The sequence below is a fragment of the Eleutherodactylus coqui genome, chromosome 2 (genome assembly GCF_035609145.1).
Source record: "Eleutherodactylus coqui strain aEleCoq1 chromosome 2, aEleCoq1.hap1, whole genome shotgun sequence".
In the NCBI taxonomy this organism is placed as follows: domain Eukaryota; kingdom Metazoa; phylum Chordata; class Amphibia; order Anura; family Eleutherodactylidae; genus Eleutherodactylus; species Eleutherodactylus coqui.
This window is the reverse complement of record NC_089838.1, coordinates 180,998,389-181,020,059: the sequence shown is the minus strand read 5'-3', so window position 1 is coordinate 181,020,059 and position 21,671 is coordinate 180,998,389. Positions and strand designations below refer to the sequence as shown.

General features: G+C 40.4%; 1 protein-coding gene across 1 annotated transcript in view; it reads left to right on the top strand.

The window, feature by feature from the left end:
• Positions 1-469: 469 nt before the first annotated feature.
• SEMA3E (semaphorin 3E) overlaps positions 470-21,671 on the top strand; it is a 170,502-nt gene continuing 149,300 nt past the window's right edge. Inside the window, exon 1 of the mRNA XM_066592012.1 lies at positions 470-953. Within this exon, the coding sequence (XP_066448109.1) occupies positions 851-953 (103 nt within the window). The 5' untranslated portion in view covers positions 470-850. The remainder of the gene's footprint in view (positions 954-21,671) is intronic.

The following is a 21,671-nucleotide window of genomic DNA, read 5'->3' as shown; positions in this document are numbered from 1 at the left end:
GAGTAGTATAAAAATTATATACACACATTATATTCAAAGTTTTGTAGCCAACACTAATCAATTCATAACTTTTAAATTAGTTTGGTCATACGTAGTATTTGAATTTGATAATACACAATACTCAATTTATTTGCAATGTGTTTTCCAACTTAAATTTTTCTATTGTGATCATAAAAATATTGGCGATAAGCTATCATATTTCAACAATATATAAATGTTTTCATGATAGTCAAATACAATTTCCTAGTCTACCAAAATAGTACACTTCAAAAAATGTTAATTGGGCAATGACACAAATAGCTACTGTGCAGTAAGTAGGAGTTGCCTGCCAGATGAGTAGTGAAGTACTTTCTCTCATCTTTCACTGATCTCCTGTGTGGGTGAGTGCAGTGTACAGCCTAGCATCCCTGCTGATAGGATCTAACAGCTCTTAAAAATAATTTTTTTCCCTTCTAATTACATAAGGTGAAAGGTGAATTAAAACGAAATGTCTGGCAGGTCTTAGCAGGGAACAGATTTCTCAGCAGCTTGCAGCAAGGAGGCGTTTATTGAGATGGTTTGCAGTTGAATGTACTGATTGCCTGGTTATACTGAATGCAGGACTAGGAGACAGCACAGCACTGGCAAGGACTAAGGAATGACATGTCTGTCTGTAAACAAATGTCATGACAAGAGACCACTCTGTAGTACGCATTGTAATGAGGCATGACAAATAGGAAATGTGTACTAGGAAAAACAGGGATTCCTAAGGGAGATTTAGAAGGTACTGAAAAGAGCTATTTTTTAAACTCCAGCAGAGAAGCTAAAAGTCATTCCGAAAGAGAACAACGCAGAACTGACTTTAAACAGCATGGCTTATATTCTCATTAAAGCTTTGGTTTTCCTTGGACTTCACGTAATTGCATCTTTGGCAACAGACACAAGCCAGCCAAGACTTCGCCTTTCCTATAAAGGTAAGAATATGATATTAAATACAATTTGAAGTGTTTCATGTAAGTGGTTTCTTGCAATAGATTAAAAAGAAGCCTTGCTACTGTATATAGTTGTGGGATTTGTATGTGTGATACAATTATTGCAATTAAGAAAATGGATTTCCTAATGTGGTTAGCAGTATTTAAAAATTGGAAACTATTCAGCCAGTGCATCAATGCACATCACATTTGGGAACTGTTTGAATGGATACAGGCACTATAGTTGCCTATTTTTCATATCTGATAACTGGTTATCTAATATCTGTTTTTTGCTTGTATATTTATTCATAAAGCTAAACATTATATATAATATGTTTAAACATGGTTGTACTACACATGAGTTCATTGTTGTAAAATATGGATATTTAATAATATAGCAATGCCAAGCCAACAAGGTGCCTAAATACAGTTCAACAGTTTTAAACATTGGGTTAGAAGTATTGAAAGGAAAATAAAATGTGTTTGTGAGTGCTGTGTAATTATTGTGCTGTGTATCTAAATTAAAGGAAATCTTATGCTGTAATTACAGAATGTTCAGTTCTTCTAGGTCAGATGTCTGTGTTGTGTTGCAGACTCATTCAAAGCTACTGTAGCATAATTATAAGTGCAATACTGAACCCTCAGTGCCTTTTATGCACCAGGTATAAAAGTAGTACAACCAGCCATAAGAACCACCATGCAAAAAACGGAATTATATTTCCTTATGTGCTCATATAATCAAGGCTGTTATTACATGGGTGAGTTTATATAGATGAGAGAAAATCTAATCTATATTGCACTTGTTTTGTCTGTGAATTTCAAGAATCTGCAATGTTTTGGGGTGTTTAAAAACGCGTGGTTTGCATCACTGTACATGCATTTTCCGTGCGCATGAAAAACATTGCATGTTGTTCCAATTTTTCAAATAGTAAAAAAATGCATCACACTCACATGCAAATCACATGGCATGTGAGTGTGAAGGGACTCTTTTCACGCTCTCACAGGAAATAACAGGCAATTCTCGCAGTGCTGTGATTTTTTTGCTCTTGTACTATTGGTGCAAGTGAAAAATCGCTCATGTGAATGAACCCATTTAAATTATGGGTACTTTTCATGTTTGAGTTCTGTCTTATTTGCATTCAGAAAGAACTTGCACCTTAGGCTCTGTTCACATCTGCATCGGAGGATCAGTCAGGAATTTCTGTTGCATACCTATTTAGAAAATCATGGACAAAGTAGCACAGCATGCTGTGCTACTTCATACAGGAGAGCGCCGGAAGCCATGACAGAAGCTAGGTGATCCTCATTATCGTCAATGGGATCCATGCGATGCCATTCGGTTCTTTCATAGGACGTTTTCTTTTTTTTTGTTTCTATGATGCAAGAAAACAAGAAGGAGATGTGAACATAGAGTATCATTAATTGACTTCTTATCAAATGCTTGAAGGGGTTTTCCAGAGAAATACTACTGATGACCTATCATCAGGATAGGTCATCAATAGTTGATCGGCTGGGGTCCGTCGCTCGGGACCACGACCAATCAGCTAAACAGGTGCAAGCTATCAGTGCCGCAAATACACAGAGGTCAGAGTGGAAGCCTCCGCACCGACCTTCGTGTAGTGGCTGGCGCTTGTAACTGCAGGAACGGCTCCTATTGAAATCAATGTAAGCCATGCCTGCAGTTACAAACGCCGGCCACTACAGGGGAGGTTGGCACAGAGACTTTCATCCAAGTGCATAGAGATCGGAGCAGAAGCCTCCACACCGATCTCCTTATAGTGGCCAGTGCTTGTAACTGCAGGCATGGTTCCCATTGATTTCAATGAGAGCCGTGCCTGCAATTACAGGCGCCGGCCACTACATGAAAACCATAACAAACTATCGTATACTCACCTCTTGTCTGATATCACCCTCACAATCCTTCTGAAAACCTCTGGATGCGAGGCATTTTCACATGGAAACAGCTTTGTATGCTTGCGCAGCTGAAGGAATCCCCCGGCATGGCTGTCACAGTTGTGGCAGGGGATCACAATGTTCTCTCATTGTTTTCAAAGGGTCCGGCGCTGTATTGAAGACAATGGGCGATATTAGGACATGTAACTTTTTTTTTTCCGTGTCATTGCAGGAGGGAAAACATTGCAAATGATAATGAAATCATTAAAAATCATTGGTTTCATAATCTTGCGTTTTCACTCACTCTCGCATCGCTCTAAAATCACGCGATTTTCTCACCAGTGTGAAGCCAGCCTTACTGTCTTTCCAAGGCTGCTCTCACACATGCATTCACAAAATACCACATCTGAAACAACAGCACTTTACCGCAATTTCATGTGGCGTATTCGAACACACGTTACAGCGTTTGACAGCATTTTTTAATGCAGCCCATCATTGTGATGGGTGCTGAGGTGCGTTAACAAGCACTAAAACACAAAATATAGAGCATACAGCATTCAAAAATCGCTGTGTTAGAAATGCCATGTTCGACGCTAGTCTCCAAAGCCCCAAGAAGTAATTGTAGTAAAAAGGCTGTGTGAGGGCAGCCTAATTTGTTCATGCATTTCTTTGTTAGTAATTAATAGATTTTTCTAGGAAAAACAGGAAATGCACATTTGACTTTAAATGTAGTCTTAGACAAGAAATAAATATTATACAGTTATTTTCAGTAGTGAGTCATTTATCAGTTGGTCGTGTTCATTTATGCAAATTACTAATAATTGACATCCTGTTAAACTTTAAATTCAAGATGCTGGATTCTTTTCTGCCTACCATGCCCAGTGCCAAACTGTAGCCTTATATATCATGAAATAAAGAGATAATGAGCCTCTAGTGTTATAGGAATGGCTAGTGTTTTTGAAACTGGTGAAGTAATGTTCCATAATCTCAATCTTCCCCAATTAAGATGATCGTTCGATATCCCGGAGAGGCACAATATAGTCTGTAAATGAACACAAATGACTGCTTGTGTTAGTTTCCAAAGCACAGGTCTGCTTTTCTTCAGGAACAAAATAGACATTATCACAGCTTTGGACCACAATTTCCGAAAAGTTAACGAAAGCAACTTTTTATTTCTGTTGATACAATATACGGTTTTGTGTTAGTGCTCTAAAAAGTCTAAAGAGTGTCTACCTAAAAAAAATTACACTATAACCAATAAGACAAGCTACAATCCTTTTAATATTGTTTTCTCACATAACACATTCATTTGTGTGATATTTCTTAATTATCACTACAAATGTGGTTCAGTTTATTAGCTTGGGATAACTTGGCACATTTCTCACATCACTAGAGAGTGCTATTATTCTAGACAGCAGTATATGTGTCTGTCACCTACTGTTCATGTGAACAGGGTGCAAGATATCAACAAAGACAGTGGGGTGTAGTGATAATCACATGTGTTATTATTACATCTGACTTATTTAGAAACGCCATTCATGCAAACCTTTAATATTATTCCATAACCATCACCTACATATCAGTATCAGTACTCAGAAAACTGACAGCCACCTCTCTAAACATGCTAATTTGCAAATATATATATATATATATATATATATATATATATATATATATATATATATATATATATATATATGAAAATAACAGCTACATGCATCATAAAGTTAGAGAGAAAGAGAGAGATGAAGAGGTTCCTCTTCATGTAGTATACATTTTTTCCTTAATTGGTTTACTGTGGGATGGATGTGCTCTCTCATTAGGATGGTATTGCAATTTGCATTCCTATGTCACTTACACAAAGCCATTGCATGCAATTCCTTCCTTCCTTCCTTGCTCTTAGGGTAGATTCACATTTGCAATACGCAGAGAAAAAAAAACATTGTTTTTTTCCAGTTTACATCTTTCATTTAACGCGCACATGCAGTGCATGCAAAAAACACACAACATGCTCTATTTTAGTGCTCCTTTGTGCACCAAGGTCCAATAGGAGTCTATTGGGGTGCGCGAATGCACACTCAATACCCACGTAATTGCGCAATTTCACGGGAAATCAAACACATCTGGTACTAATTAGGCTGCACAGCCTTTTAAATCACAGCGTCGGTGTGTCCAACGCCGATTTGAACGATCCCAGACAGCGCAAAAAATATGCACAGATACGCGGGTGATAAGGTTATGTTTATGGAACAAAACAGGCTATCGCGAGTTTTTTTTGGAAGCTGCCCTTATTCTGAGATAACTTTGAAATGTGTATTATATACAGGATACAAGTTCTGCCTGTGTACACTAGTGTGTATCATGCATTCTATAGAAGAAACGATGAACAAGACAATCATTAAAGTCAAGATTAAAATACAAATCAGAGCATGCTTTTATACAACAGTAATGTCTCATGGATATTTGAGTATACCCCTACAATCTGAGGAACATACAACGCCTCAAAGAGAAAATGAAACTCCATACAGATTTTGTTGCAGCATTATGCAATTTTCAGTGTATAAGATGGTAATCACGGTGGCTCTGCTGCTCTCTTGAGATGTGGAAAATCATAATCTGGTGCGTTACGTCACATTCAGTGGTAAATTTGGCAGTTCTTATTGTGTGCTGCCCGCAGAGTCGGACAATCTAAGACGGTGATACCCCAGGTGGTTGCTACCCACAGAGTCAGGTAGGGGGGGATGTTGTTTGTAGGGACCCGTTCTGAACATAACTAATAAATGCAAAAAGTGGAGAACTAAACAAAAATTGGGGTAGCATTCCTTGCCTCTGGAACGTGTAGGGTGGTACCTCAGGGCAGATGTTGTAGATGGTGGGAAGGTACTCCAGGAAGCAGGATTAGCTGGTAAAACACATTAACACTTTATTGGCAGAAACAGATAGAGTTTTTTTTACTTGTCAGCAGTTACACAACTTGAAATACATTTACTTGAGGTAGATGAGACAACTTGACATTAGAAAAACACTTTGATTAGAGTTGAGAGGTAAGGGTTGTATTCCCCCTTGCCCTCTTGATTTTACACACCAGCTTTACTTCTCTGGCTGGGATTACAAAGAACTGACTGGTTTCTGGCTTGCTTGTTTGTACTAGCTTCTTGCTGCAGTTCTCTCCTGGCCAAACTTATTTTCTTCTCTCTCTCGCTCTCTCCATTGCTAACTCTCCAGAATAACTTGTCCTTGCTTACTCACACTTTTGATGTTCCACTTCCCACTGCACTGGCTTTCTCCTTGTTCCTCCCTGGTCTCTCTCAAGCTTGAGCCTAGCTCTGGACTTGTAAGGCTAACTTAGCTCCACCCACTCTCCCCTTTTGTACTGTTGCTAACCCAGCCTATCTAGGGGCTTTACCAATTCACAGGCTTTCTATACATGGCTACACACTCCCCTCACTGTTGCTAAGTGACCTGTACTCACCAGGGGCTACAGAATATTACCAGAACACATAATTCAGTGGGGAAGATGAACACACAACATCATAACTCTTCACACTTTTTAAATATATATCACATTAAACCTGGTTTAACACTGTACTCATCACAGAAAGTGCTGGAGTACCCAACTCTGGGGTACTACACAAGGTATGTAAAGTATTGCAGTTTCTGGCCAATCACACAATCTAAGTTTGTCTGCCAGTCTGTGAAGCTAACTTAGTAGCATTGTCACATTCACAGCAACTACTTTGTGTTATTGTTTTTTGCATCTGTTAAAGATTAAAAAGTGAAGATGCCTGAGAGCCATTTCATCAAATGATGAGTTTAATAAGTTTCATCATAAAACTACATACAACCGCTTAGTCTTTGCATCATATCGTGGCAGAAACTCAACAGCATGCCACAATGTGGGTCAAATTTGGAGACAGTGGTCAGCAGAATGAAACATGCATTGTCATAGTGGAACTGGAGCACTGAGCTGAATGTCACAACACAGAGATTGACACATCTGATGTCATTCATTAGCGGCTCTACAGTCCATAGCTGGTGACATTCTGTGGTGTATAGATAGATTTGTATGCTTTAATGTCAGCAATGACAGTTCAGTGTAGATTGCTTCAGGCAGGCTTGCAGGCAAGCTGTGCAAAGCACAGATTGGCTCTCACACCGCACCACTGTTGTGAACTCTTGCAGTGATTTTGCTCCTGAGCTACCTAGTGTAACAAATGGCATGTTGCAGTTTTTAGTGATAAAAAGAGACTCTGTCTCAGCAATGATGATCGCCAAGCGAGGGTTTGGAGATGATGTGACAATCGGGCTGATTTTTCTGCCATTTTGTAGTGCCACACAGCTCATCAATGTGGAGTCATATTTTGGGTTACCATCAGCATCACCTGCAACCCTCTCTAGTACACATCAGGGACATATTAATGGCACACCAATATGTTAATGCTGTTGCTGCTACCATATCTTCAGGATGTAACCAATTCCATTTTCCAGCAGGATAATGCATGGGCCACAAATAAAACATCAGCAGGTATGCTTTGCGAGGTGTCCAATTAATTCCTTGGCCAACATGATCCCCAGATTTTTTTTCCAATTAAGAATCTATGGGACATGATTTGACATCAAGTGATTGCACTCCTACAACCTCATAATGAAGATGAACTGTTGATTGTGGTCAATACCACACACAGTACTACCTAGGACAGTATTCATGCACTGAGGAAATCGGTGCAATGTCAAGTTAATTAACATGGTGGCCTCACTACTTACTTCTCACCCTGTGCTATGAGCCATATGAGATGTGTAATTGTTTGAAGCTAAAATTGATTTTTATCTGTTTGCTGAGTTTTGTCTCATCTTGAGCATTTCTTCATGGTGTGACATTTTCTCTCGTAAGGCAGTGTATTTTGACAGTGAAGATAGCGTTTCTGACCCCTTTTTGACAGTGAAGTTCATCCACAAATCACATTCTTGGTAATTCCACTTGTGTATAGTTCTGAAATACTGAGATATGTCTTAAGCTATGTTCACATTTGCATTGGAATCCCCTGGCCGAAGGGATCTGTCTTATAACAGAACCGAATGGCACAAATGGACCCCATTGACTTTAATGTTGTCTGTTTGTTCTCCGTTCAGCTGTCTAGCATTTTACCAGACAACAAAATCCTTCATGCAGGCACGTTTCCTTCCAGCATTCTGTATCAAACCTGCGACAGAACCTCCACACTGGGGTTGCTAACGCAGATGTGAACATAGCCTTATAATCTACATTTGTTTACTGTACATTTCTCTAGACCAAAGAAATTGACATTAGATTTGTTTCAACATCTCCCATAATTTATAATTATTTCTTAAGTAGCAGAGCTCCTAATTTTTTTAATACTTTTTGTTATAATTCCATATGGGTATGCTGATCTTGGAAGTGGTGATTTCATTGAGGCATTTTTTTAACTGGATCTATAAAATCTACTAAATGGTTTAAATACACAAAATAAATGCACATAGGTCTATGACTCGCATCTATACAGAACAGCATTTTGGAAGAAACATACTCTGTACAAGCAATCCATAATGTCAAAGATCATTTCCTTTGGTGAACAGATCATTTCTGATTTACATGTCTCATTTATAAGACTATTCTGTATGGATGGGATTTATTCATAATCATCTATAAACATATCACATTTATTCCACATATATAGTTGATATAATAGCATACAGTGTGTAGACATGATCAATGTAATGCTTTGTCGACAATCATCACATTTAAGAATATTGCTTATCCGCACAATTTTAATCATTTATATTTGGTAACATGAACAGTCTTGAAGCATTGCTTTCCAACATTTATATACACTGAGCCTTCCTTCAAACTACTAACGACCTGTATGTCCGTGCATGAGTTAGTGGGTTTGTTAGTGATTTACATGCTTTGCCCCTGATTACATGATGGTGATGTCATCAAAGGTCCTTCATCCCCAGTGAGGGAGTTACATGCTCTGCCCCTGATCACTTGACGGTGACATCATCACAGGTCCTGTACGCACACGGCTGCTGTCCGGTTAGGTGTTTGTTAGCATTCCATTGTAACTGAGGCCACAGGGGGTTGGTAGACCACCTGTAATCTGCACAAGGATACAGGACCATTGATGATATCACCTTCATGTGATCAGGGGTGGAGCATGACGGTGACCTCATCAGAGGTCCTTCATCTCCACTGCTATGCAGCTTCTGATCCCTGTTGTATGGGATGAACAATGTATGCAGCAGTGCTCTGTGTGATGTTCAAGTAGCACTGTCGTGTGGCGCATTGCGCCGCCAGAAACACTGGTACTATAATTTCCTAATAATTACTAGTAACATATGATTTATATTAGAGTTCTAAATTCTTCAAAAAATATTTATCTAATGTTAACTCATTATATTATAATTATATATTGCATTAAAGCATGCCTAAATTTTCAGATGACGTTTAAGAAAACGCTGCCATGTATGTCTGCATGAGGAACAACACTATCTAGCCATTATGTTTTTCCATCTGTAGGCTCTATCTCTGATTCTTAGTTGTCACAGAACTGATGGTAGGGTCATAACTGATATGCTGTGTTTTATACATTGTGTACTAAAAAATCCAGATTCCCCTCACTAACTGTAACACACACAGGCAAACTATTATCATGACAGTGGACAGCAGTAGTGAGCAGTGTAGCTGTTAATAACTAGCAATGAAACATTCACCATTAGCTCTAACAGTGTATTTGTGTGTAAGTGTCTCTCCCTTCTCCATCCCCTCCACTTTGGTCTCCTAGACTTCAGTAAGCAAGATGGCTTATCCCCTGTTTCTCTTGCCAACTCAAGTAACAAAGATAACATTCCTTGAAAACAAGCAGTGGACAGCAAGTCATGTAAAAAAAAAAGGAATTGCAGTTTTTCTGGTTATCACATTGGCTATCTTGCAAGCAAAAGCTGTTTTAAAAGTCAGTGACCATTTAAATTTGTACACCTGTGTACTAAAATACTAAACTTATCATATATGCATTCATGTATTCCCTAGAGGGATGCATAAGAGTCTTCACTATTCTGTTATCTTCAATTTAATGACTTTGATTTGTGCAGTTCAATGGCTGCAGCTGGACTTAGTTAGTGGTCCTGGAGCCTAATGTCATAAAACGTAAAACTCTATGATAAGATGCAGAAAGACAGCCGGTTGAACCTGCAGCAGTCTGGCATTTGTATCTTCACTCTGCGTACACTAAATTACCTCTGATGAATGTCAAAACTGAATTCTTCATTTTAGATCTGGTCTCTCTAGACCATTTTTATGTGTATATTTTATCTATTTTTAATGCAATGTACACAAAACTAACATTTTTTCTATGATATGACATACTTTGCAACTGTAATATAATTTATTGCCATACCATATATGTATGAATCACATGGAATACTTTCTTTTGTGTCAATATTGTGAATATCTTTGTTTATAAAACAATAAAAAGTTTTAGAATAGCAAATACTTTATGTTCAGCTATAAAGATTTGTAGTTACTATAAGACATTACAGTCTCAGAGCTCTTTCCCACGTTTTCACAGCCAGACGATATACGCTGTGATCTGATGCATTCCAATTCCAATGCATCAGATCACAATGGCCATATTCCTGACACATTAAAGCGCCCGGCCGGGCCAATATAGCGCCGGGCGTTTTTACGCCAGGCCCAAAAGATAGTCCTGAAACTATCTTTTGGGCTGGAATATGTCGACCGTTGCTTTGGCTCCTATGGGAGCCCATGGCAGCGGCTGGAGATGGGAAGGAGTTTAGCAGCGTGGCCGCTAAACTCCCTCCCTCTGCTCTCCTTCCCCCTGTGCAGCCTCACCTCTGCTCTCCTCCCCACTTGTTCTTTGCAATGGGAGGGGCCAGGACATGGGCGGAGCTAATGTCGGCCGCCCCGCCTCCTATTGCTGGCTGTGGGCAAGGGGCAGGACATAGGCAGAGCTAAGCTCCCGTCCTCTCCCCGCCCCTTGTCCATAGCCATTAATGGGAGGAGGCGGGACAGGCCATCGCTTAGCCCCGCCCCCTCCCATTGCAAAGAACGAGCAGGGAAAAAAGGAGAGGTGAGTCTGCAAGGGGGAGGGAAGGGAAAGGGGTGATGGCATGGTAGTATCGGCGTATATGTGCCAGGACCCAATGCTGTTGGAACGGGCGCACAAACGTTTGATTTGTGCACCCGCTCATCAGTTTTATCTCTCCCGGCATAGAGTATATCGGCCGGCTGGGAAAACGGCGGCCGATATACGCTTGTGGAAAAGAGCCCTCAGGCCGAATTCACACAAATATATTCACACCATGTTTTGCAGGCGCAATACGCAGTGAATAGAACCAATTGATTTCAGTGGGTTCATTGACATAAGTGTATTTTGTGCACGCATTCCATTAGCACAAAAAAGTATGCAGCATGTTGTATTTACCTGCGCATTTGTGCAAATAAATAGAACAAATTGAATTAACTTAATTACCTATTTCAATGAATGGTATAATGGTTGTTTGGTTTTTGCGTGTGCAAAAATAACAGTAAAACACACATCAATGTGAAAAACAGAAAATTAACCAGCGCTCCGGTGCTTTGGAAAATGGCAGATGATGCAAGGTAGTGCAAACGAGGTGTATATGATGTGGATGTTACTTACTTCGCAGGGGTGCTAGTGGTTAAGCACCCCTGAATCCAAGGTAGCAGGCAGAATTCAGAAGGTATATAATAATTCCTTTTTATTGCGACGCGTTTCGGCCGTTATATCGGCCTTTCTCAAGCATGCTTGAGAAAGGCCGATATAACGGCCGAAACGCGTCGCAATAAAAAGGAATTATTATATACCTTCTGAATTCTGCCTGCTACCTTGGATTCAGGGGTGCTTAACCACTAGCACCCCTGCGAAGTAAGTAACATCCACATCATATACACCTCGTTTGCACTACCTTGCATCATCTGCCATTTTCCAAAGCACCGGAGCGCTGGTTAATTTTCTGTTTTTCACATTGATCTATCTCTATCCCGTGGTGGTTTTTTCATCGCCGGGAGCAACCAAGACGCTCTCCTCAGGATGTCTCGTGAGACCGGTGCGAGGAATTTCTTTCTGGATTGACACGCCATCTTGGATACTGACGCACGGGCACCCTACAGACGGGCCCGGCGTCACGGGGTGAGTTACCTTCCACATACGATTGCCCCTTATTTATTTACGTACATTCACTGTATTTTTTGACAACCACGTCTTATCCATTTCTTGGAGCGCTATCCATCTTTATCTTCTTTTAGTAAAACACACATGTGCATGAAAATATGCATACCCATTACGCAAATACACGGCGCAAATGCGTATGTTAATTCACTGACGCCGTGTGATACCGGCTTTAGTCTAAGTACTAGAAATAACACATGGACCATTATGAGACCCCGAATGTGCTCTATTACATCTATCTCTAACACTATTCTTTTTTTCTCTTGTATGACTTCAACTATTTTATCAAAACTGAATGTCATTTTAAATAAATCCTTTGTTCCCTTTTACCCTTCCATGCCAACAATCTGGGCAACTAATGGCCCTGACTACTATAGGGTTCAAGACACTCGCTGTTCTCATGATGTGTAATTGGGCTTCTTGATGGTTTAGATGGTAGGTAACAATCTACAACTTTAGTCAGGTACTGGACAAATGACAAGACTGAAGGCCCATTTACACCAACAGGTGATCGCTCAAAGATCGCTCAAATGACAGTTTGAGTGACAGCTTTGAGCGATCAGCCACTTAAGTACCAATTAGGTGTGTAAATGAAGCCTTCACGGAGGGCTATTAGCTGTGCTCAGATCCTTTGTTCTCCATGAGGAAACTATGCTATCAGCACTCCCTGTGGAGAACTGCTGATAAAAGTGAATGACGATTTTTAGGTTGGACTGAATTTAACGATCAGACAGCAGTGCCCGAAAAGTGCACGATCGGCGCACATTTACATGCACAGATATCGATAAAACGATTGCTGATGACTGACTTTTTAGCGCTCATCGGCTGGTGTAAATAGGCCTTAAGAGTTTGTATAAGTAGCTATGATTACATTGTGAATTTTGTGTTATGTTATAATCGCATCTGCCCATTTATAACGTTGCTGTTCTCTTATCCTGCAAGAAGGACTTTAGAGCCCCTATGTAAAGGGTTCAGGTACAATTGCACCTTCTATACCCTTGATTGCTACGTGAATTAAAGATCCTATCAGCTCCAGCAGTCATAATAAGACAAGTAATAGACTAGTTCCGACTTGTTTAGTTCAGTCAGGTTCAGCTTTAGTAATTTATGGGATACGATATATTATAAAAATGTTGATTTTGATGGTTAGGCATCTATTTATGGGAGAAAATTTGAGTAAAGGTAGTATTGTAGTCAAAAGCCAAGGCTAAGGGCCTACATTAACTTGTCAACTGTTCTCTGCATAGGTCTTATGACCCCAATTTGTCTTCTGCCCCTCTCCCCAAGGACTCACCAAAAGATTGCTATACATCTGAAAAGCTGTTTATAGATCATATTATTCACTCCCTCTATCGTCTCACAAATTGTTTACACTTTATAGCAATTATGTAATCTCCCTTCCCAAACCTCAATGTCCCACTACATTGTAACCAGAATGGGTTACCATACAGATGGAAATAGCCCAAGAGACCATGACAGTTTTACTATATGGTATCCAGACATTTGAAATATTAGCTCTGGTTATTTTATTGCAGTATTGAGGTAGATCCATTCATCATTTGTAAGTAATCATATCTGGTGCTATATTGTAATGTGAATATTGAACAACGACCCTTATTAAATATAGCTATTTCTTACACTAGATGCAGAAAAATGTTGTTTATTAAAACCTATTCAGTCCAGTTCAACACCTTAGCTGCTGTTATAAATCTACGACATATGAGACACTGCACCATTGGTTTATCACTGCATGGTGGAACCTGATCGTTTAACTTCTGTAATGAATTACCAGGCCAGTAATTACCAGGGGTGGTACTGACAATTTCTGCATCGCACAAGTGTAAGTGTCTGGAGCTTCACCTCTAAATTTCTTACATCTGGTACTGATCTTTACATCAAAGCAGCAGACACTACATAAGGAGTATTTGTATGATGTGGTGATAGTTTAATAGGAGTCTACAGTTTTTACCTTTGATGTCATTTATCACAGTAGGCTGTTTACGTGTTATCTCTTGCTGTGCTACTTCCCAAACATCCAAGCTGTTCATTTACTTGATGCCACATACAACTGAGGATTTTATTTAGCTAATAGCATTAAATCAACCTTTACACTTAAAAGGAACCTGTCATCAATTATAAGCCCCATAAACTAAGTAATGGGGCTTATAGTTAGGCTAACATGGAGCCTGGGGAGTATTCCATGCTCACCTGGTTCCTTGTTCTGGTGGCGAAGTCAGAACAACTCTTTTCAGATGGTTGCTTGAATGCACCTCTTATAGAGATGAATGGAAGTGTGCACACAGCCTACTGAAAAGAATCAACCTGGTCTGCATTCAATGACTTTGCTGGAGGACACCGCAGGAAGAGGGGAACGGGTGAGTGTGAGGCACAGCTCCCCGAGCTCCACTTCATCTAAATTATAAGCACCCAAACTTAGTTTATGGTGCTAATAGCTGATAGAAGGTTCCCTTTAACTGTACCTCCAGAAATAATAGAAAGTAAGAAATATATGTATAATATTTATGAAAATGAGGGATCATATCTTTCTCACTTACACCAGTGCATTTATGTGTGTTAAAGTTTTAAATACATAGTAACATAGTTCGTTAGGCCGAATGAAGACAATGTCCATCTAGTCCAGCCTGTCTATCCTCCTGTGTTGATCCAGAGGAAGGCAAAAACCCCAAGAGCAGAAGCCAATTAGCCCTTTTGGGGAAAAAAATTCCTTCCTGACTCCCTAACGGCAATCAGACTGTTCCCTGGATCAACCCCTAATAGTTCCTACCTTCCTATATACCCGAATTAACAATTAACCTAAGATTTATAACCTATAATATCCTTCCTCTCCAGAAAGACATCAAGTCCCCTTTTAAACTCCTCTATTGATTTTGCCATCACCACGTCCTCAGGCAGAGAGGTCCACAGTCTAACTGCTCTAACAGTAAAGAATCCCCTTCTATGTTAGTGATGAAACCTGCTTTCTTCTAGACGTAGTGGATGCCCTCTCCTTCTTTTTTAAAACATGAATTCTTAATAATGTAGTCCTATAAAATTTACCAGAATGTGTATGTCTGAGATGCGAAATGTAGAGTGTAACTGGGGACTATATAAGTGGTGGAGTGATGACAATTTGTAATCTGTGGAAAGCAATTCACTAAAGACAATGCCCTTCATAGGAAAGCTGCCACAGTGATGAGCTCATTGCCGCAGGTCCGACTCCACCTGTAAACAGATGACTTTGCTGGGGAAAGCCTTGTCTGGCCACAGATTTCCCTTGCAGCAAAAGTTCACCAAATTGGGTGTCCAAAAAGCTCATAGAAATTACCAAGAAGGTCTCCACTTTTTAAAAATCCATATGCAGTAAAAAGGCACAGGGACATACATTTTTTTCAGACAATCCCTTGTGATGTTCTAAAGCATATACTTTTGGAAGCACAATTTTTTTAAACAATTTATTAAAAAATTTAATATTATGTTGCTCCTTTCATTAAAAACTTAAAAAAATTATTTCCTAAATAATTAAACTAAGTTGTGTGTAGAAGCTTGGTCACATGAGTAGTATTTTGGCAAACATGTGAATTCCCACAACATTGCTAAAGGGAATGTGTCATCAGAAAATGACCCAAGTATAAATCAGGTTTTTATGTTACATATCTTTACAAAATTTTGGGTGATTTTTTAATGTTAGATTTTACAATATATATTTAAACAAAATCCTAAAACCTCGCATTTTTCACACCGACAACTAAGGTGACAATACCAGGGCTCAGGAGTATTGGCTCTTTATCTTTTGGTTACAGGCTCATTTTGTACTCCAGCTGGATTTCCTTTCTCGCAGCTGCTCACTCACTCCAGGATCTTTCTTCCATCCACTGCTCGCTCCGTCTCCCTTCTCCATCTTCTCCTCACTGCTGCTCTCACTAACTTTCCTCACACATGTCTGCTTTGTTCTCCATCCACTAACTAACTGCACCTTCCCGTGGGGTATAATCATGGGATCCTTCTCACTGTCATCCCACTGTCTTTCAGCCAATCCATGAGCCTTTCTTACCAGGCAGACTGGCCAATGAAAGCTAGAACTGCCAACAGCGAATGGGAAAGAGGCTGGTTGCCAGACAGATTGTACCTGACCCTTTTAATAGGTAAATTAACCTGTAGTAAGCCATTTCAAGTCCTGGGTAAATGTCTGAACTACCTTAATATAGCGATAGCGCCGTGTAAGACCCTTTTGGGTCACTACACTCCTTCCAATCATTTGGTCCAGACCACCATGATGACTTCTGGTAACATCTTGTTTCAGCAGAATTTTATATACAGTCATCTTTGGCTCCATGCTTTTTCAGCCTCCCTACATTTTCCACACCTCCACACAGGCTCCCCATCCATAGTGCCTTGTATAGAAATTTGTTCCCATAGAGTTGATAGCTGTTTCAGTGTCCATCATGCAGCACAAGTGTTCCATTTTATGACTTCATCAATATTAATACCCCCCTTAATTCTCCTTAAATAATAATGCCCATTTCTATGCCTTCGTCAGTAATAATAGCCCCTATTTATGGCAGCCATCAGTAATAATGCCCAACTTTGCTCCCCATCAGTAATAATGCCCCCTATGAGCCCCATCAGTAAAAATTGCCTTTTTATCACCAATAATGCCTTCTTATGCTGTAAAAAAATTAGCATACTCACCTGTTTTGCTTCCCATGCCAATGCACTCTATTTTGATTCTTTCTTACTCCTAGATATTGTGATGTACGTACTGAGACATGAGACCACTCTGGCCAATTCTTGGCCTCAGTTGCTGAGGCTAGGGATTGGTCTTAGCAGTTGCATGCCATTTAACACATGATCGCTCTACTTGGAAAGAGGAAAGACTAAAATGGAGTTGATTGGCAGAGAAAGCAAAACAAGAAAGTGTATTATTTTTATTTTGTACTTTTGTACAAGAGGAATTGATTCAGGGCATTTCTACTCACCAGTTCAGTAAACTAGCTGTAACTTTCACAATGGCATCTACTGAACTGGTGAAAACCAGTTGAATCCCAACCCTTGACTAAAGTCTTTAAAATATGATAACAATAGCAAATTGCCACAACATTTGGAAATGTTATAAACACGTTATTGGCAAATCAGCCACCGTAGTGCTTAAGAATATGCATCAATTATAGTCAGCTAATTTAGGTAGGCATATGTTTGGATATTGATTTATTCATTTTCATAATACTTGGTATGTTAGTAGGCTAATGACACTTTAGGCAGATCAGTTGAAATGGCTCATAATCACATTAATATACCTATAGGGATATAACTGCAGTTTGAAATATGTTGACAGGTTGTACTGTGGAACAGTCAAATATCAAATTTCAACTAATGAAGCATGCCTGGGATAAGCATATACCCATCTTATGAGAGAAATAAAAAGGAAACATAAGGGCAGACTGCATGGACTATGTGCTCTTTTTCTGTCATCAATTGCCAATGTTTCTATCATCAAAGCTTGAAGAGGATTTACACATTTTTCCAAAATCCTATTATGAAATGAAAACAGCTAGAAATAACAAATTGTCACATACTAACATTTGAAATCAAATGATTTTGTGGACTCCCACAGTCTTTGTTTACTAGGTCTTAGCAATTAATTGGTCACAATGATAGCCTGCTGTGTCCTTGTATAGCGTAAAGTATATCATTGTTGTAGCCCAGTAAACAAAAACTAGTTAGCGAACATGAACCGCTAGGCATGGAATTGTCCAGGAAGAAACACGACAATTTATAAACTTATTTATTTTTGAATACATCTTATTGTGGGATTTTTAAAGATTTAACAATACCCCTTTAACCCCTTGATGTCACAGGACGTAAGGTTATGTCATGGCAGTATGGTACTTAACGCAATAGGATGGCGCGGGGTCAGAAGTGAGCCCGCGCCATCCGGCAGTGGGAGCAGTCTGTTACTGAAAGTCGGCCTCCCACTGCAACAACAGGGTACATGAGGACAGCGACCCCCCCCCCCCCCCTGTTAACCCCCTGCATGCCATGATCCATGTAGATCACGGCATGTTAAGGATTCACAGGGCAAGGGTGCTCCTTCTTTGATGTCATCAGACCCATTGCCTATGATCACTATTACAAATGATAAGGCATTGCAGTACAGAAGTAGTGATCATGGCTGATATGGTTCATGTCTCCTTCAGGGATATAAGCAGTGTGAGAAAACCCCAAAAAAATAGTGTGAAGAAAATTTAAAAAAAGGACCGCGGGAATGAAGGAATCCTCTGCCACAGCTGTGGCAGAAGTGCAGCATGCTATCCCATTGGTTTCAATGGGATCGGTGCTGCTGCCGGTCCCATTGAAAGCAGTGGTTTTTGGCAAACCCTGCAGTATGATTTTCGGGGAAGGGCTTGAAATATAAGCCCTTCCCTGAAAATCATCGTTAAGTGGTTAAAAGAGTTTAAAAAAAAAGTACTCACTAGAGATGAGCGAACGTACTCGGTAAAGCACTACTCGTCCGAGTAATGTGCTTTATCCGAGTACCTCCCCGCTCGTCCTGAAAGATTCGGGGAGTGCCGCTGCTGACAGGTGAGTTGCGGCGGGGAGCAGGGGAGAGCGGGCGGGAGAGAAGGAGAGAGAGATCTCCCCTCCGTTCCTCCCCGCTCTCTCCTGCGGCTCCCCGCTCCACGGCGCTCCCCGAATCTTTCAGGACGAGCGGGGAGGTACTCGGATAAAGCACATTACTCGGACGAGTAGTGCTTTACCGAGTACGTTCGCTCATCTCTAGTACTCACCTCTCCGCCGCTCACACACGTCCTCCGGCTGGCTCCCTTACACTGCTGTCGAGCACTTTCAGCAGGCGGGGATTTAAAAATCCCTGCCTCCTAAAAGGGCTGTGCTGATTGGCTGAGCGCTCAGCCAATAACAGCTAGTGCTTAGCTATTGGCTGAGTGCTCAGCCAATTACAGACAGTGCTTAGCTATTCATGAATTCAGGGATGAAGGAAGCTCCTGCCACGGTATTCTCCATATCTTTTCAATGGGGCTAGCGCTGCTGCCACTGGCCCCATTGAAAAGACTGGCGATATCCCGGTCTCATTCCGGCGTCTTTCTTGCGCTGCGAGGCGAGTGTTTTCACTTGCTCTCGCAGCGCAAAATACAAAATATCACCAGTGGGTGTCTGCCCTAAAACTTACATCCCCACTCTACAGGCCACCTACATTCAGCTTAGCTTATAGGGTTAAAAGTAGGTGACAAATTCCCTTTAAATTATGCGATGTGAAAAAAAGAAGAAAAAAATGAACTTTCTAACTTTCTGCTTGAAATTTGGTGGCTGAGGGAATGCAAAGTTTTGTGGCTTTGGAAAGTTTATTTGATGTGCCTTACACTATCATTATGTGCTGCGAGCCTTTGATTAGTTTTCATATTCCCTCTTAGATGGAATTCTATATTAGCATTAGTGGTATGGGTGTTGGTTATTTTTCCCTCACTGTATTCCAGCAGGTGTTGCCTTCTACCGTACTATGTATTTGTAGGTCTAAGTTGCAAATTTTAATAGCTTAAAATGCTTATTTTATTTCTTAAGATATATGATGAAATTGGGGACAGAAGTGAATGAGACCTTTAAGTGAAAGGGCCACTCCGGTTAACTTTTGTATTCATTCATTATGTAGCTACCCCCCTAGTATATATTAGTGAGCTAGTGTTATCTTCTTTAATTATTTCAAATGTTGGAGAAAATGTGAACGTTTAACGGTTTATGCAACATATTGCTGCAACCCGGAGAGCAATATACATGGCACATCTTAATGCACTTCATAGATACTGGGTGGCTGATTGGTTCATGCAACACCCTATCTGGTACAGAAGATGGCTGGACAACACTGTAGTTCAAATCAAGAACTTTTTCTTTTGTTTCCCTCCTGTTTCTTTTAGGGCAAAAACTCATGGGCACAGACACTAATATGGTCACTGCTATGGATCATATAAGCCTATGAACTGTTTGTTTATTTTCTGGACTATTCAAGCTCCGCTCTAGTGCAGGAGTTTGAAAAAAAAAAGTGGAAAAATAGGTCCTGCCCTATCTTTCTTGCGAGTAGTATTAACTACGTGCAAGAATTTGGATAGTGGAAATAAAACAATTGAAATCAATGGTTTTGCTTCATATTGTTATGAGGCCGTGATTTTCACTGACGCATAGCGGGACTAAAACACGCCCATATGTTTAAGCCCATAGAATGTAAGCTCTTGTGATAGAGCTTTCACTCTTCCTATTTTGAATCGTTAATTTCCAGTTTTGAGATAACAAGTACAAACAAAATGAGATACTACTAGAGATGAGCGAGCGTACTTGCTAAGGCAAACTACTTGAGCGAGTAGTGCTTTATGCGAGTACCTGCCCGCTCGTCTCTAAAGATTTGAGTGCCGGCGGGGGAGAGTGGTGAGTTGCGGGAGTGAGCAGGGGAAAGCAGGGGGGAGAAAGTGAGAGAGAGATCTCCCCCCCGTTCCTCCCCGCCGCTCCCCGCCCCCTGCCGGCACGCAAATCTTTTAAGACGAGCGGGGAGCGGGCAGGTACTCGCAAAAGGCATTACTTGCTCGAGTAGTTTGCCTTAGCGAGTATGCTCGCTCATCTCTAGATACTACAGAATTACAAAGTGCGGCAGAATACTGTGCTGCTATTCAAATTCTGATAATATCAATTAATGACTAAAGGTCCATTTATATGGGCTGAGATGTTGGGCAAACCATACCCAACTCTCGTCCCAGTGATGCTTGCTCCTGTGCTGTCACACAGGAAAAAGTGTTGCTTGCATTGTTTTCAGTGCGACCAGCATGGATATGGAGCGGTCTTGTGCCCCCCTTCCCCCCCTCACCTCCATTCCCAGTAAACAGACTGAACAACTCTTGTTCAGTTGCTGCATGCATTTACCCGTGCCAACTATCTTTCAAATTCCTGCAGATGCACGGAGATTTTAACGAATCTCACCGATAATTGTCCCATGTAAAAGGGCCATAAGCAAGTCCATGCACAATCGATAGGTTCCGTTATATGTATATTAGCATTATGATTTGCATTGCTTTATGGTTTTCTATACAATGCATATAGCCTCATGTGGCGCAGAATGTTAAGGCAGCGGAAATGCAGTCCTAAGCTCTCACTCCTGTTTCCCTGTTTGTTTTTTTTACTTCTTGGCATGTGTAGGAAGAAATTATGCAAATAAGAGATACAAAAAAAAAATTTGCAGGACCACCTCTTGAGTAGCTTCCCTATGAGTTAATGCCCATCCTATTAATAGGCTTTATATCATGACTATGGGTGTAAACCAAGCCAGATTCTTCTCCATAAGGAAAAGATACCCATCTACAGACAGCTGTTTTTCCCTTCATCAGTAAACCTGAAGGTTGCGAGTTCAATCCCCCTATGGTTCAGGTAGCCGCGCTCAAGGTTGATCAGCCTTCCATCCTTCTGAGGTTAGAAAAATGAGTACCCAGCTTGGTTGGTGGTAATAAATAAACTACTTGAAAGCGCTGCGGAATAAATTGGCACTATACAAATAAGATTTATTTTATTATGTTATATTATAGAATGACAGATACAGTGACATAAA